The sequence below is a fragment of the Drosophila gunungcola genome, unplaced genomic scaffold (assembly GCF_025200985.1).
Source record: "Drosophila gunungcola strain Sukarami unplaced genomic scaffold, Dgunungcola_SK_2 000001F, whole genome shotgun sequence".
NCBI lineage: Eukaryota > Metazoa > Arthropoda > Insecta > Diptera > Drosophilidae > Drosophila > Drosophila gunungcola.
Genome location: NW_026453197.1, coordinates 6,794,749 through 6,807,884, shown reverse-complemented (window position 1 = coordinate 6,807,884; position 13,136 = coordinate 6,794,749). Strand labels below are relative to the sequence as shown.

General features: G+C 40.0%; 1 protein-coding gene across 1 annotated transcript; it reads right to left on the bottom strand.

Annotated features, from left to right (window-relative positions):
- Positions 1–2,976: 2,976 nt before the first annotated feature.
- LOC128263250 (protein wingless) lies at positions 2,977–12,296 on the bottom strand. The gene is made up of 5 exons (XM_052998144.1): positions 11,752–12,296; positions 9,640–9,890; positions 5,770–6,071; positions 4,031–4,458; positions 2,977–3,529 (listed from the first exon to the last, which is right to left on the bottom strand). Exons 1-5 carry the CDS (start codon positions 11,865–11,867, stop codon positions 3,223–3,225), a joined length of 1,404 nt encoding a protein of 467 aa, XP_052854104.1. The 5' UTR covers positions 11,868–12,296; the 3' UTR covers positions 2,977–3,222.
- Positions 12,297–13,136: the final 840 nt, after the last annotated feature.

Sequence of the window (13,136 nt, the reverse complement as noted above, 5' to 3'; positions counted from 1 at the left end):
TTTGTCAGCCCGCTTTTGGCAGCAAGAGCCACCATAACTGCAACATCCAACTACCATGCCAACATAATCCTAATCCGCTCGTTAGTTTTATTGATTAGGAGCAGTGTCTCCTCGGACCAGACAGCGACAACACGCCAAGACTACGACTCATTGGAGACAACAATTGTCGCCTCGCGGTGCCAACTAAGTAACAACAATGGCACGTCACTCTCTAACTACGCGTACTATGTGCCCCGTGGGGTTATGAGATGCCCAATAAGGCCAATAAGCCCAATAGGTTGCCAGAGATGTTGTTTCTTTCAGGAACATGGAAAAAAAAACTCACACTATGTATTTTGAAAAAAAGAAGTAAAGAGTATACAAATTAAATTTTTTCAGTTAATTTATACTAATAAACCGCGTTAAGAAATCTAACTGATTTGGCAAAGGGAAAGCATTAGATTTCATATTGCATTAAGTAAATATGGATTTAATAGATACGAAATAAAGTTTCTGCAATGAACATTTTTCTTTAAAATTTGTTGGAATTCCTAGAACAAATATAAATTAAACAAATTCTAATTTGTATCTTAATATGAAAACCTATGCTGAAAATAATATATATATATTAGTATTAACATTTTTAAGATAGTGAGAATTAATATATTATGTATAAAATATTATACAAACTGTTATAGTTAATATCTTTGGACACTTAAAGTTTGATTAAAACAACTTAAATTGTTTTTTTCGCGGTGCATCAATGGTTGCGGCTTTATTGTAGGTCTGAGATGAGGCCAACAGATTGTGAATCATTTGCCGGTCATTTGGAAGCTATTATTTAATTACAAGTGACATAATGGGGAACCAGGATGAGTTGAGGTACCCAATGATGTCAGATGTAGGGGCTGATGTGGAGTAATTAAATCATTCAATGAGTGATTTTTGTTGCTTCACCACAATCATTTAGATAGCTTCTTTAACCATTAAGGTTTTTTAAACCATTTATTTCGTATTATTTGTAACTTCATTTACCAATTTAAATTTAGCTTTTTGTTAGACGCTTTTTAAAACAGTTATTATTTTGTATGTTGAATTAAAAAACAAGGTTTGAAGACACTAGCTGGTTTTTGCGATTAAGGAACTAGTTAGAAGGTGTTTTGGCCAAATGAAAAAGATAGACCTTGGCAAAGCCAACAAAAAGATAAGGATCACTTAAATCTCTCCAAGTGTGGCACTTACTTCAAGGCCCCTGAAAAATCAGCAGCTAATCAAACATCTCCGTGGAATCCCGTTTTCTGGACGAAAAATTGTTTTCCCACCCGTATCAAAAACAAAAAAAAGGCGAAACCAAACTGTCAAGCACAGTGGACACATGTAGCACGATCACTTTTTTTGTTCTGGCCAGAGTGTGTGTATAGTTAGCTCGAGTCCAAGTCCGAGTCGGAGTCTCCAGTTCCAGCTCCATCTTCATCTGCAGATCAGTAGCTGAAATCAGGATCAATGTAAGCCTCATCCAGGTTTAGGTTTATCTTTCCCGCCTGCTCTCGTCTAGATCTGTCGGATGTCAGGTTGCATAGTTGGTCCGGCAATTGCATGTCGCGATCGTCCAACGCCGAAGACCTCAACCTCAACCTCATCCGCATCCACATCCACATCCTCAATCCCGAGTCGCTAAAACTTGAAAGCCACATTCGATGGCTCGCCGCTGACAGCGCGGAATTGTCGTTCGCATTGTCAGCTGAAAGGGGCTTGGGCAGGGGATCGGGGATCGGGGCTTATCCACCGACTTTTGCCGACGATATACAAAAGATGCAACTGTCGCTGCTTGTTGCAGCAGTTGTTTCTGCTTTCTGTAGCTGCCCAAGTTGACAGTTGCTGTAAGAGCACAAAAAATGCGCTTGGGAAACTGCCACCGCAAGCGAGCTGGCTTAAATCAAATATTGAAATGCCTCAGAGCAGAGCGGCGACCCTGACCTGTACCTGTACCTGTACCTGTACCCCCCAGTCCCCAGCTAATTGCGCCACACATGAGCCAAATAATTGCCCCAGCAGCAGCAGCAGCAGCAGCAGCAGTCGTAGCCACACAAATAAATTCCACTTTGCTTTTTATATTTTTTGTAATTTTTTTACTCATTGTCGTTTTCTGTTTTTTATTGATTTGTTTTCGATTGCATTCGCATTTTTCTGCTCGCTTTTTTGTTTCTTGTTTTCCTTCGCATTAAAACTTTACAAAATTGAATGTCTATGAGCTAGTATAAATTAATTAAATATTATATTCATATCAAGTTATTCATATACTTAGTTTAACTAGCCAGCTAAGTGCATTTAATTAATTATTAATACCTACATTTGGAGGGGGAGAACGCACAACCGAAAGTTCAGGGGGATAAATAAATGCGTTTACAAAAAAAAATATTTCGTGTGCAAAATTTCATAAATTCCGAGCAACTAAAATCTTTTTCTGTTTTTTCGTGGGGTTGGTAAGCATTTATCCTAAAACTAAAAGTTAATTTAAGCTTATTTATTTACACAAAAGTTTTTGTTTTTTTGTTTTGTATGACCAGGCTAGTAATGGAAAACTTATTATGGAATTTTTGGTAACTTATCCCAATTGTTTTCCAGCCTGGATAATCGATTTTCTTGAAGGATTTTCCTACCCACTTCCCATACGTTTTGGTCCTGGCCAAAGCAGTATGCAAGCAGTTCAAGCAGGGTTCGCTAAAGAAAAGGAAGAAGCAGCGCGTAATTTGAATTTTCAGTCTTGTTTTCAATGATTTAAAAATGATTTTAAACGACAGAGTAGGGGTTGGGATTCAGCAGAATGGGGACGCGCTTCGAAAACTTTAATCTTAACTTAAAAACAAATATTAATTGTTAATTATTATCTAAGGGTACAAAAATGGGAGGCTTTGTAATTTACAAAATATTTTTTCCTTTGATTGGGAACTGGCTTACATGACTAAAAACTGGGCAAACACATGTAGTTTTCCTCACTTCTTGAAATCTATTCGTTAATATTCCTCGTGTAATACTGCTACAAAAAAAAGTGAGAGCTAAAAAGTGAGGCTTTAGATGGGATTTGTCAGGGTGGTTAGTTGTATCTTTAACTAGGCTATGGTCTAGGCTCTTAAGGTGCTAATAACAAAGGCTAAGCGTAGACAAAATACATAACACATACAAAGAAGTGGGGCGACGAGTTGTAGAGGGAGAGAAGTGGGTTTTTTGAGGCAGGATGCTTCCTTAAAGACACGTGTAGATGACCTTCTTGGTTCGACACAGCTTGCACTTGACCTCGCAGCACCAGTGGAAGGTGCAGGCACATCGCTCCACGACCACCACCTCATCCCTCCGATAGCCACGCCCACAGCACATCAGCCCACATCCGTCGACGCCCAGCGAGGTCTCATTGCACTGGCGCCCATGGGTGCCCAAAATGCCGTGTCTTAGATTCTTCTCGCAGAAGCTGGGCGAGGTCTCCAAATAGACGAGGTCCTTTGAGCCTGGCGGCTTGTGCTCGGGATTGTGCGGGTTCAGTTGGAAGTGATATCTGCGGGGAGAAGAGCAAAATAGTTACAAGTTAGTGTGGTGCTTGGAAAATTTTTATTGGCTCTTTAAAAAATTTAACTGTTATTTCAACTTTAAATACATTTCTTCGGATGACTTCCTATATCTATTGTGTATTTAAAAATAAATTCTTGAATTTGAAATGAGAAAAAATATAATAATTTTTTAGTAAAAATCTTATAAACAATATATATATTTATTTGTAATATAAGTTATTTGTAAGCTAAAAAAAATGTATTTAAAAAAGCTACATACGTTTTTTGATGATAACAATGTTTATGAATTCATAATGATCTTTATTGACTTTTAATTAATCTATGTTCAAATTAATAATATTTTTTTTGGATGCCAAATTGTCATCAAATTTGTGTACTTCTCTAAATTTTCTTCAATTCTCTGAATAAAGTTTAATGTATTTTCAAGTTCAAAGCGTTGTTCTATATTCTTTTGCAACTTTTTTTCTATATATCCTTTTGATCCTTACCTATTGTGCTTGCGGCCCTGCCGACGTCCGTTTCGACCGCCCCTTTGCCCAGCCTGGGGCAAACTATTAGGCGACGGCATATTTGGATGATGGATCTTGCTGATCGGATGACTGTTCTCCAGCAGAATGTCCGGCATATGATCGTTCAGCATGCGCTCCTCCTCCTCGCCGTAGACCACCGATTGGGGAATAATCAGGCCGTTGGAGCCCACGGAATTCGAGCTGGCCGCATTGGGACTAACTCCGGCCAAGGCATTGGTGGCCCTCACACTGTTGGTAATCTGGACGCGTGTGGCTCCGTCGAATCGGGCCTTGAGATTATCACCGATCACACGGAAATTGGCCAGTCGCATCCAACAGGTCTTCACTGTACAAGAGCCGGACATGCCATGGCATTTGCACTCCTGTCGCATCTCCGCCTGGACGTGCTGTAGATCGAAAAAGAAGCGGGGAGAGATTGTTCATTAGTATGACTTTATTAGGCTCCTTGCGAATCCACTCGACTCGCAATATGTTTTTCACTTAATTATTTTGCTGTTTTTTCTTGGCCGGCTTGTTGTTTTTGCCGTTTTTTTTCTGACTGGGAGATTGGCGGCCCGCCTGCCACGTTGTTGCAGTTATTAAAAATCAATAAATGTTGTTGCAACTTGCTGTGCGCTTGTTGCATGTTCCCCCCTCCATCCCGAAGTGGCTGGGTTGTAATTGTTGTGCGCGGACCAAAAGTAAGAAATCAACGCAGTTGGGGGGCCTTCAGCAGCAGCAGCAGCAACCCAATGATCATCATCATCATCATGCTGATCATCGCAATGATTATGGAGCTGCGGCCCATAACAAGTAATAAAATAATAACACAGACGGTGGGCCCTGCACTCCAAAAGGCGGAGGATGAGGATGGGGATGGGGAGGACTAGGCCCGGATCCGGTGGGATCGATCGACTCTAGCTGGATGTTGGCGCAGTGTGCTACTTTCTACGCCCCACTAAAACGGTCAGCGGGAGTGGCGTTGCACAGTGGTGTTAATAAGCCAACTATCTAGCAAAATCTGAATATACCATATAAAATACTGCACTTAGATTTCAACGAAAAAGTCCAATGAATTTGTTGACAATTAATAATTGGTTGTTAAATGAGAAATATGTAAGGAATCGGTAGGGTTTTGAACCATAACTTAGGTAGGACTTTATTATTTATGTTTAGATTTTGTACAATTTAAACCACTGTGCAGTTGCCCCCAAAAACTTAAGTCCTACTACTATTTTCTTGCATGTGGAGGGGAACTGGAAGCTGTCAACGAGTTAATATACGAGCGACACAAGCGCAAACGAGTGCAGAAATCCCCCCACATTCTCAGCAGCGAAAGAGACAGCTAGAGGGGGGAGCGAAAGAGAGGGATAGATAAGCCAGCTAGGCCAATTGGCGTTCGGCTCCAATTAATTGTGGGGACGGAAATTGTCGTCGCTGGTTTTTATTAGCGCTCCAGTCGTAAATCGCCCAGCCAGGCTTAAACCGAACATTAGGACTACTTATTACGAGTTACACAGAAAAAAAAGGGATATAAATTAAGGCCAAAACAGATGGATTTTCATATGACATAAAACCTACTTAAGCCATTGTTACTTTTCCAAGGAACCTGATTTTTTTTAAGACCAAAATAGTATTTTTTAATTAAACAAATATTACTGTGGCTTGTTTTCTAACCATTTTTTCTCTGTGTATTAATGTTATGAAGCTTAACTTACCGCTCGACCCGCCTCGTTGTTGTGCAGATTCATCTTCTCGCGCAGATTGCGACCCCTCTCGCCGGTATCGACGAACTCCCGGGAGAACTTGAACCCGAATCCGATGTTGTCGGAGCAGCCGCCCCACTCCCAATCCCGCACTCCAGCCACACTGCCCGCCTGGTGGTTCGCTTGTGGGGACCGCGACTGGTGGCTATAGTCGCAGGTGCAGGACTCGATCGTCCCTTCGCTGCAGGCCCTGGCAATCGAGTGGGTCACCGCCGCACTGGTAATGGCATAGATGAAGCTCGTCTCTCGGCAGCCTGCAAAAAATGGGAAAGGAATTTTGGTTTAGTTTCAATGCCTCAAATGTATACAAAAAAAAAATAAAATTGCGTTTTTAATGATAATAACTAGTACCAATTTTTAAAAGTGCATTGTTTGTAATAGGAAGTAATTTAATGCATAGCTCATGAATTATTTATACAATATTTTAAGTTCAAATAAATAAAAATACTAAATAATTTATTTTTAAAAACTTTCTTTTGCTTTTTCAGTTTTGAATCCTAAAAACAAAGTAAGAAGCAGTAGTACTAAAAATTTCATATCTCCATGCAGTCATTATTTTCGCCTTCTGGGTGTTCCACTTGGCACCGAAGTCCAATATACCGCGACGCGACCAAGACAAGATCTCAATCTCGGCCAAGTGAAGTGATGGCCGGAGACGTCGTGGGCAAGAGTTGAAATTTTCGTTATGAGTAATGGCACTTGTCTTCCAAAGCCTGGTCAATTATGACACTTCAAGTTATCAATGCCACGATGCCACGGAGGAAAAGAGATGAGCGCACCAAAACCTGACACAGATTAAACGCTCAACTATAAATTCCAACTTAACACTTTGGGCCCATCTCTGCACAATCCATTCGAGTGGACAGTTTCCCCCTTGTACGCTTTACTTTTTTTTATATTTTTTTTTTATTTTTAGTAACTGCCTCCGTTCGCAGTCGTTTCTGTTTCGGTTTCTGTTTCTGTTCTGAGAGCGAGACCATCACAGATAAAGAACAATGAAAATTGAATTTACATGTTGCAGATAATTTTTCAAGTGGTTTCGCCTCGGTTCATAGCTCAAGATATGATATATATATATATATATATAGGGATGGTCTCGCCGTTCAGGTAGCTGAAAATTCTTGAGTAGAACCTTGTCAACCATGTTTGGAATTTTCAGTTGCGTTTCAGAGAGTGTAAAGTACTTGAAATGTACCAACTTTGAAAACTCAAATTTATGTCACTGATTTTCCTTTTTATTTAATGAATATTTCTGTTTAACTATTTATCAAATCAATAAACCACGTAAACGAAACTTTTGTTAAATGAAATATACATTTTAAAATGTTTTCAAGAGTAAGACATGCCATTTTGAAAATCCTAAAATTACCCTTTTAATTTTTTTGTGCAAGTGTTGATTGATGTTTCTATGATTGACTAGTCTGCACTTGATGATTGACAGATTCCCGCGCTCTCTGTATCAACGAAAACAACTTCCGCTTGGTGTTAAAAAATTTTGCCGCTTTTGATTTCGATTTCCTGGAATTCGACCACGAAATAATTTGTTTTCTTTTTTTTTCCGAAACTATAGCAGAGTGAGCCTTCAATTCCCGGTTAATGTTTGTTTGTTTGTTGTTGGTGGTTTCGTTTTTCCTTAAATAATTTCACGTATGTAACGAAATTTAAGGCGCACACAGGTAAATTGTGTGTAAATATGTGCAAGATGTTTGGGCCGCGATAAGGCGGCGGCGCATGCGCAAAAGGTTTGGGAATCACAGAGGCGTGGGTAGGGGGGGGGGTTGTGGTGCGAAGAGGGGCGGGGGGCTTGGGCCCAGAGGCGTGACACAGTCATTGGTGACTTTGTTTTTTTTTTTCTGGTGATTAGCTTAGCAAGAATTCGCGTTACCTTTTGGAAGCGAAATACTGTTTGCATTTCGTACTCTCCTTTTGTGGTTTTTTTGTGTTTTGTTTTATGTTTTTGTGTAAATAGCGAACAAAAGATAATAAATACGAAATATATAATAAAAAAGCGAGGGTGGTGCACCCTGAGCAATTAGGCAAAGAAAGGGTGTGGCCAAAATGGAGCAACCAAAAAATAAATTTCCGCATGTAATGCGATACGTTTCTTTCTGTCTTACATATAATTGCCAAAACGGATTTCCGTTGTGAGTGGGCGTGTCTCGAGCTGATTGAAATTGAGAGCAGGATGAAAATCAGAAGCAGCATCCCGGACAAATCCTGAGTCCTGCCAAAAAAAAAGAAGGGCATACAGCTCATCTCGGGGTTAAGCTGCTTAGTGACAGCAGCATCGTCAGCAGTTCCCGGAATAGTTTAGACCTCTTGATATAAAACCCACAGGGACCTAGTAGCATAGGAGGGATATGGGTATAGGGAATCAGGGACACCCGGGGCGGCTTCGTGACGAACCGATGATTGCCAAAAAGGAAATCTCTGCGAGAAACCCAACGAGACTTCCAGAATTCACTAATAGAGACGGCCTGTTAAAGCGTGTGGCGTGGCAAATTGACAAGGTGTCACCAATTAGAAAACAAGTTAGGCCAGCCTTAGGAATAAAAATGAAATAAAGACAAGACTGGAACTTCTATGTGCCCCGCTGGCAGGGTTTTTTTTTTTGTATTTTTGTCGAGCAGTTTGAAAGCCACTGGCTCCGCTTCAAAACCGTACCCGTACCCGAACCCGAACCCCAAGTGTTAATGGTGCGCTCTAGGTGTTAATTAGGGCCAAGGGCATGGGCATAGCACAAATACATTAAAAATTTGATTGTGGAAAGCGATGAAAGTGCTGCGATAAAAAGCTGTCACCGAGGCAATAATTTCCCTTTTCTTTAAAGTAATCCATAAAATGTCGAGAGCTCATAAAAAGGATGTGTTGGTGGAGAGTCAAAAAAATAACTTGATAAGGTCAAGAGCCTGGCTATAAAAGTCAGCTGCCGTTGACAGACGGATGCGAGGGAACTGGAACTGTAACTGGAGAATCGAAGCCACGCGACGCCTGCCACGCCCACTATATATAAACGAACATCAGGTAGTAGTGTCAGGATCACAGGACAACGAGACAAAACAGTAGCTAATAAAACGGCAGGCGAGGGCGGGAGTCGTATGGATTTCCAGCTAAAAACGCGGCAGGACAAAAACTGCGCATGCGCGACTTTTGTTTACATCTATACTATATAAGAAAAACTGCCCGTTCTCCTGGGGATTTTGCTGTCACAGCAGGCGAAGAACTAAACTCCCAGAAGACAAGCACATTTGATTGATTTGAATGGCTGAGTGAGTGACAACTCTCCGGAGGTTCAGTGGTTCCACTAGTACTGCCAACTTGTGCTCATTAGCATAAACACGCTGAAATGCAAGTGGAGCAAGTGCAGCGAGCACAGAGCCAACTCATTGTTGCCCCGTTCCTCCGCTTGCCCTCCTGTCCAGGGGAAAGTGGCCCCTTCAAAAGGGTAGTCAACCCATATATATATAAAAAAAAATATACATATTACCAAGTGCTCAGATCGTATTACAATAACAAACAAGCGCCACATACAAGAAAGAGGTTCAGGGGAGTGACATTTCATAACATAAATAAAGGACCAGTTGAAGGGAAAAACTGGATTCGAGTTGGGTTATGCAAGCAATTTGTGTGGCAGCCTTGTTTTCTAGTAGTTAGTAAAAGTAAAAAACGAAGGCGGTGACAACAATAGATCTGTAGATCATATTTCTGAAGGGCGTCTTAAGTGAGTTGCAAGGATGGGGGCAGTAAAAAATGAGCCTAAGTGGTAACTACGATTAAAAATCTTAGATCTTATTAGTTAAGTGACTGTTTTGTTAAACTCACCTCGATCCACGATTTTGCCGAATAGATTTTTGCCCCTCGAGAAGTTCCTCGTTGAGCAGTTCCAGCGACGATTCCGGAACTGATGTTGGCATTCGCTGATGGCCAAGTTGGCGCCCTTAACCAAGGCACCCAACACACCGGGATTATCCCTGACCAGCCGTCGCTGTTTTCTTCTCAGTGTAGAGTGGATGGCCGGATCCATGTACATGATGGGCGTTATATTATTGGGTTCGCCGACCTTGGCAATGCCCCTGAAAGAAAATGAACCAGAAAAACCGAAAGTTAATAGAGCAATCTTCGGAAAGAGGTTGTCAAAACTATTTAATGCTTGGCTGAGTATTGCGCCTAATAATGAGAACGGGATTGAAGGGAACAAGGTTTTCCACCAGCTGTAACTTTTTTTTTGTCATACTTTTCAGGGGTTTATGTGTCTTTCCACTTGACTTGAGATCGAGCTGTTTTTCTTTAGGCTGTGTTTTATTATTATTTTGTTTTTGGTTTTCCGTTTTGCGGCTTTTCTATTTTTTTTTCTTTTTTTTGTATTTTAAGCATTTGTTGTTTCTGGGCGGTATACGTCAATTGCCGGCGTTACTCAAGCATAAACCACACAAATATATATTAGGTACACTCACACGGAGATGGACAAATATTTGCAGACACCTGTCGGCTAACGCTTTGCTCCCCTCTGACCTGTCATAATTTATTTTCTTGTTTCAATTGTTGATCTTTATAATATTTTTTCCACGCTTCATTAGCAGCAACACATATAGATGTATTTATTTATGCACACGACAAACAATAAACAGACATAAACAAATGTTTATTGACAGGCCGCGGAGAATGCAAATTAATTGCCAATTCAATTGAATGCTGATTGCGGTGGGAACAAAACGTTGCGCAATGCAACGAAAATTAATAAAAGTACGTAAATAAAACAAAAACTTGATCGAAAGTGTAACATCTGCGGGGATCTGGGGGGCAGCGAATGCCAATCGATTTCAATTCCCAGGCGGATTAAATCGATGCCCCAACTGAGATTTATGCGACGGCAATCCCAAGTCGCAACCACAATTTGTGTCGCTGTATTTGTTTCTGTTTTTTTATGTATTTGTGTTGATTTTTTATTGTTACGGCTGAAATTTATGCCGTTATAAAAAGTTATTAAGGCTTAGCTGAAGTTTTGCACATGATAAAAGTTAAACAAACAACTCATCAGAGAATATATGGAAGCTGAGTAATAATAGCAATAACAAATAAACATTTGGCTTTAAAAATTATGATTAAAATTGAATTGCTTTTAATTGTCAAAGTTTTATAATTTTAAATATTGTTCATATATTTAATTTGTCGGAAGAAGTTTAAGGGATAAAGAACATTTAAGCTACTGTTAAGGTATTTAAAAAAGAAGAGAAGTTAAAGAACATGTTTATTCCTTTTTTTCAAAATCTAGAAAATTTTAAATTGTCACTTTCTTATTTAGCACTAGTACTAATTTTTTTAACATTATAGTGAACTTTTTGTTTTTACAGCAATTCTTAAATTTACCCTAAAGCTAAACGAAAGACTTAGGCAACGAACTTGATTTATCTGCGTCTGCTAGTAAAATAATGTTACTGCAACTCTGCGGTAGATCCCAAAGTCTTGACTTCCTTATCAAACCTCTTTATTACCCCTCGATTCCATTCACCCAAAACCCCATTCAGATCTTAAACTGTGTCACACACATACACACGCACACAAAGTTTATCCCAGAGTAAAAGTTGAATGCGCGCTTAGAATTTTTAATTGCTTTCATCAGGCGAGGAGAAGAAGAAGATGCGGAGAAGTTTGGAGCGAAGTCAAAGCTTTATTTTATTTTTTTAGTGTGTGTGCATTTTGTGGCTTCCGCATTTGGTGCGTGACGCACAATACCTTTAACGTTTTGTTTTTTTTTTTTGTTTGGTTGCTGTGGGAAATGTTTCTCGAATACTTTTGGGGCGCGTGCCCTGATGTTGTTCTTTGACTTCTGTCCCGGTTTTTCAGCATTTTTTTTCTACCGACTGCTGTTTGCTGTTTTTATTGTCGCCCGCCCGCTAATTGCCCAATTTAATGGAAAATATTTGCTGGACTTACCACCACATGGAGCCCCGACCCCGTCCGGATTTCTGTTTGCCCTCGACTTGGCTGAGACTGTTGCCGCTGCTGCACAGGGCCATTAGGCAGATCACGAAGATATAGCTGATATCCATTTTATGCGGCTGTTCGATCAATCGACACACACTCTCACTAAAACACACTTGGTACTATTTTCCTTTCGAGTTGATGTTTGTTTGCGAATGGTTGGGGTATATTTGGTTTTATCGAGTAATTTCGCGTTCAATTAGCGCACTATAAATGAGGCATAATCATCATTAGCATGCGCATGCCGATATTGCTGCTCATATTTGTGCAATTAATTCCGATGGATCGATCACACGGCAATCATGGGACACACAACAAGAACTTGTGAGTTTTCCACGCTAAAATACTTTAAATTCGATCGTTTCGATTCATAGAACACTCTCTCAGTTTGCTCTAGTTATAGATAGGTGGATTGGTAGATCGGTTGATCGGTTGATCGCGACGATTCGAGAGCGGAGGAGTGAAAGATTGTTGCCCGGTTCAGTGCCAACGCTTAACTGAAACACACGGTGCGTTCTTTCGTCCGACTCTGCGTTTGTCAGCAGCGACCCGAGATCCCCGATCCGATCGGATCGTAAGCACTCGGTTCACGATCGCCGTTTGGTGTGTGTGCGAGTGGGGCGGAGCTATCCATCTGCTGCCATTTGTGAGCATGCGCCAGAAGAGCACCGCTATCTGTCGTTCGTTTTCTCTGTCTTCGGGATCGATTCCTATATATATGTTTCGCTTTTCGGTGTGTGCGGTGTATTTATATATATATAGCGTACGTCGCCCAATAAGAAATGGCGGAAATGGAAAAACTCTGCCCGGCATTTTCGGTGTAATCGATTGTATTGCCGGTTTATTTGCGCAATCTCATGAAATTTCGTCATAGCCTCGACTGCATTTAATTATATTTATTTATCGCAATTTTTTCGGCTATTTCGGTAAGGTTTTTATGGGCTTGGTTTTAATGGGTTCTCCGATACGCTTACTGTTCGCCTAATAAAGGGGTTTAACTATTATTTTGGGTTGTTCGGTGAGGTCTTTAGCCTTTATTTATGGTTTATGGAACCAATTTAAAAATTGTTCATATTTAAGTTGAACTTAAAAATATGTACATATCTTTCGTTTATATTATTTCTTATGTCTTTGTTAAGTATAATTCTTATAGAAAACCCCTATAAATAGTTTCAAAAATGTTATTATGTGTTTAAACTTCAAAGACAAATTAATATATATTAATAATATTTATGCACATACTAAGAATAATGTATAAAGTAAAGTAAATTTAAAATTCGTTCTAAGTTTATAAATTGTTTTATTGCCTTTTTAAATTCGTAGTGCGCTTTTATACA

Coding starts and splice junctions, on each gene's coding strand:
- LOC128263250 (XM_052998144.1), bottom strand. CDS start 11,867: ATGGATATCAGCTATATCTTCGTGATCTGCCTAATGGCCCTGTGCAGC. Junction 9,891..11,751: donor GGTCGGGGCTCCATGTGGTG/GTAAGTCCAGCA, acceptor ATTTTCTTTCAG/GGGCATTGCCAAGGTCGGCG. Junction 6,072..9,639: donor CGGCAAAATCGTGGATCGAG/GTGAGTTTAACA, acceptor CATTTTTTGCAG/GCTGCCGAGAGACGAGCTTC.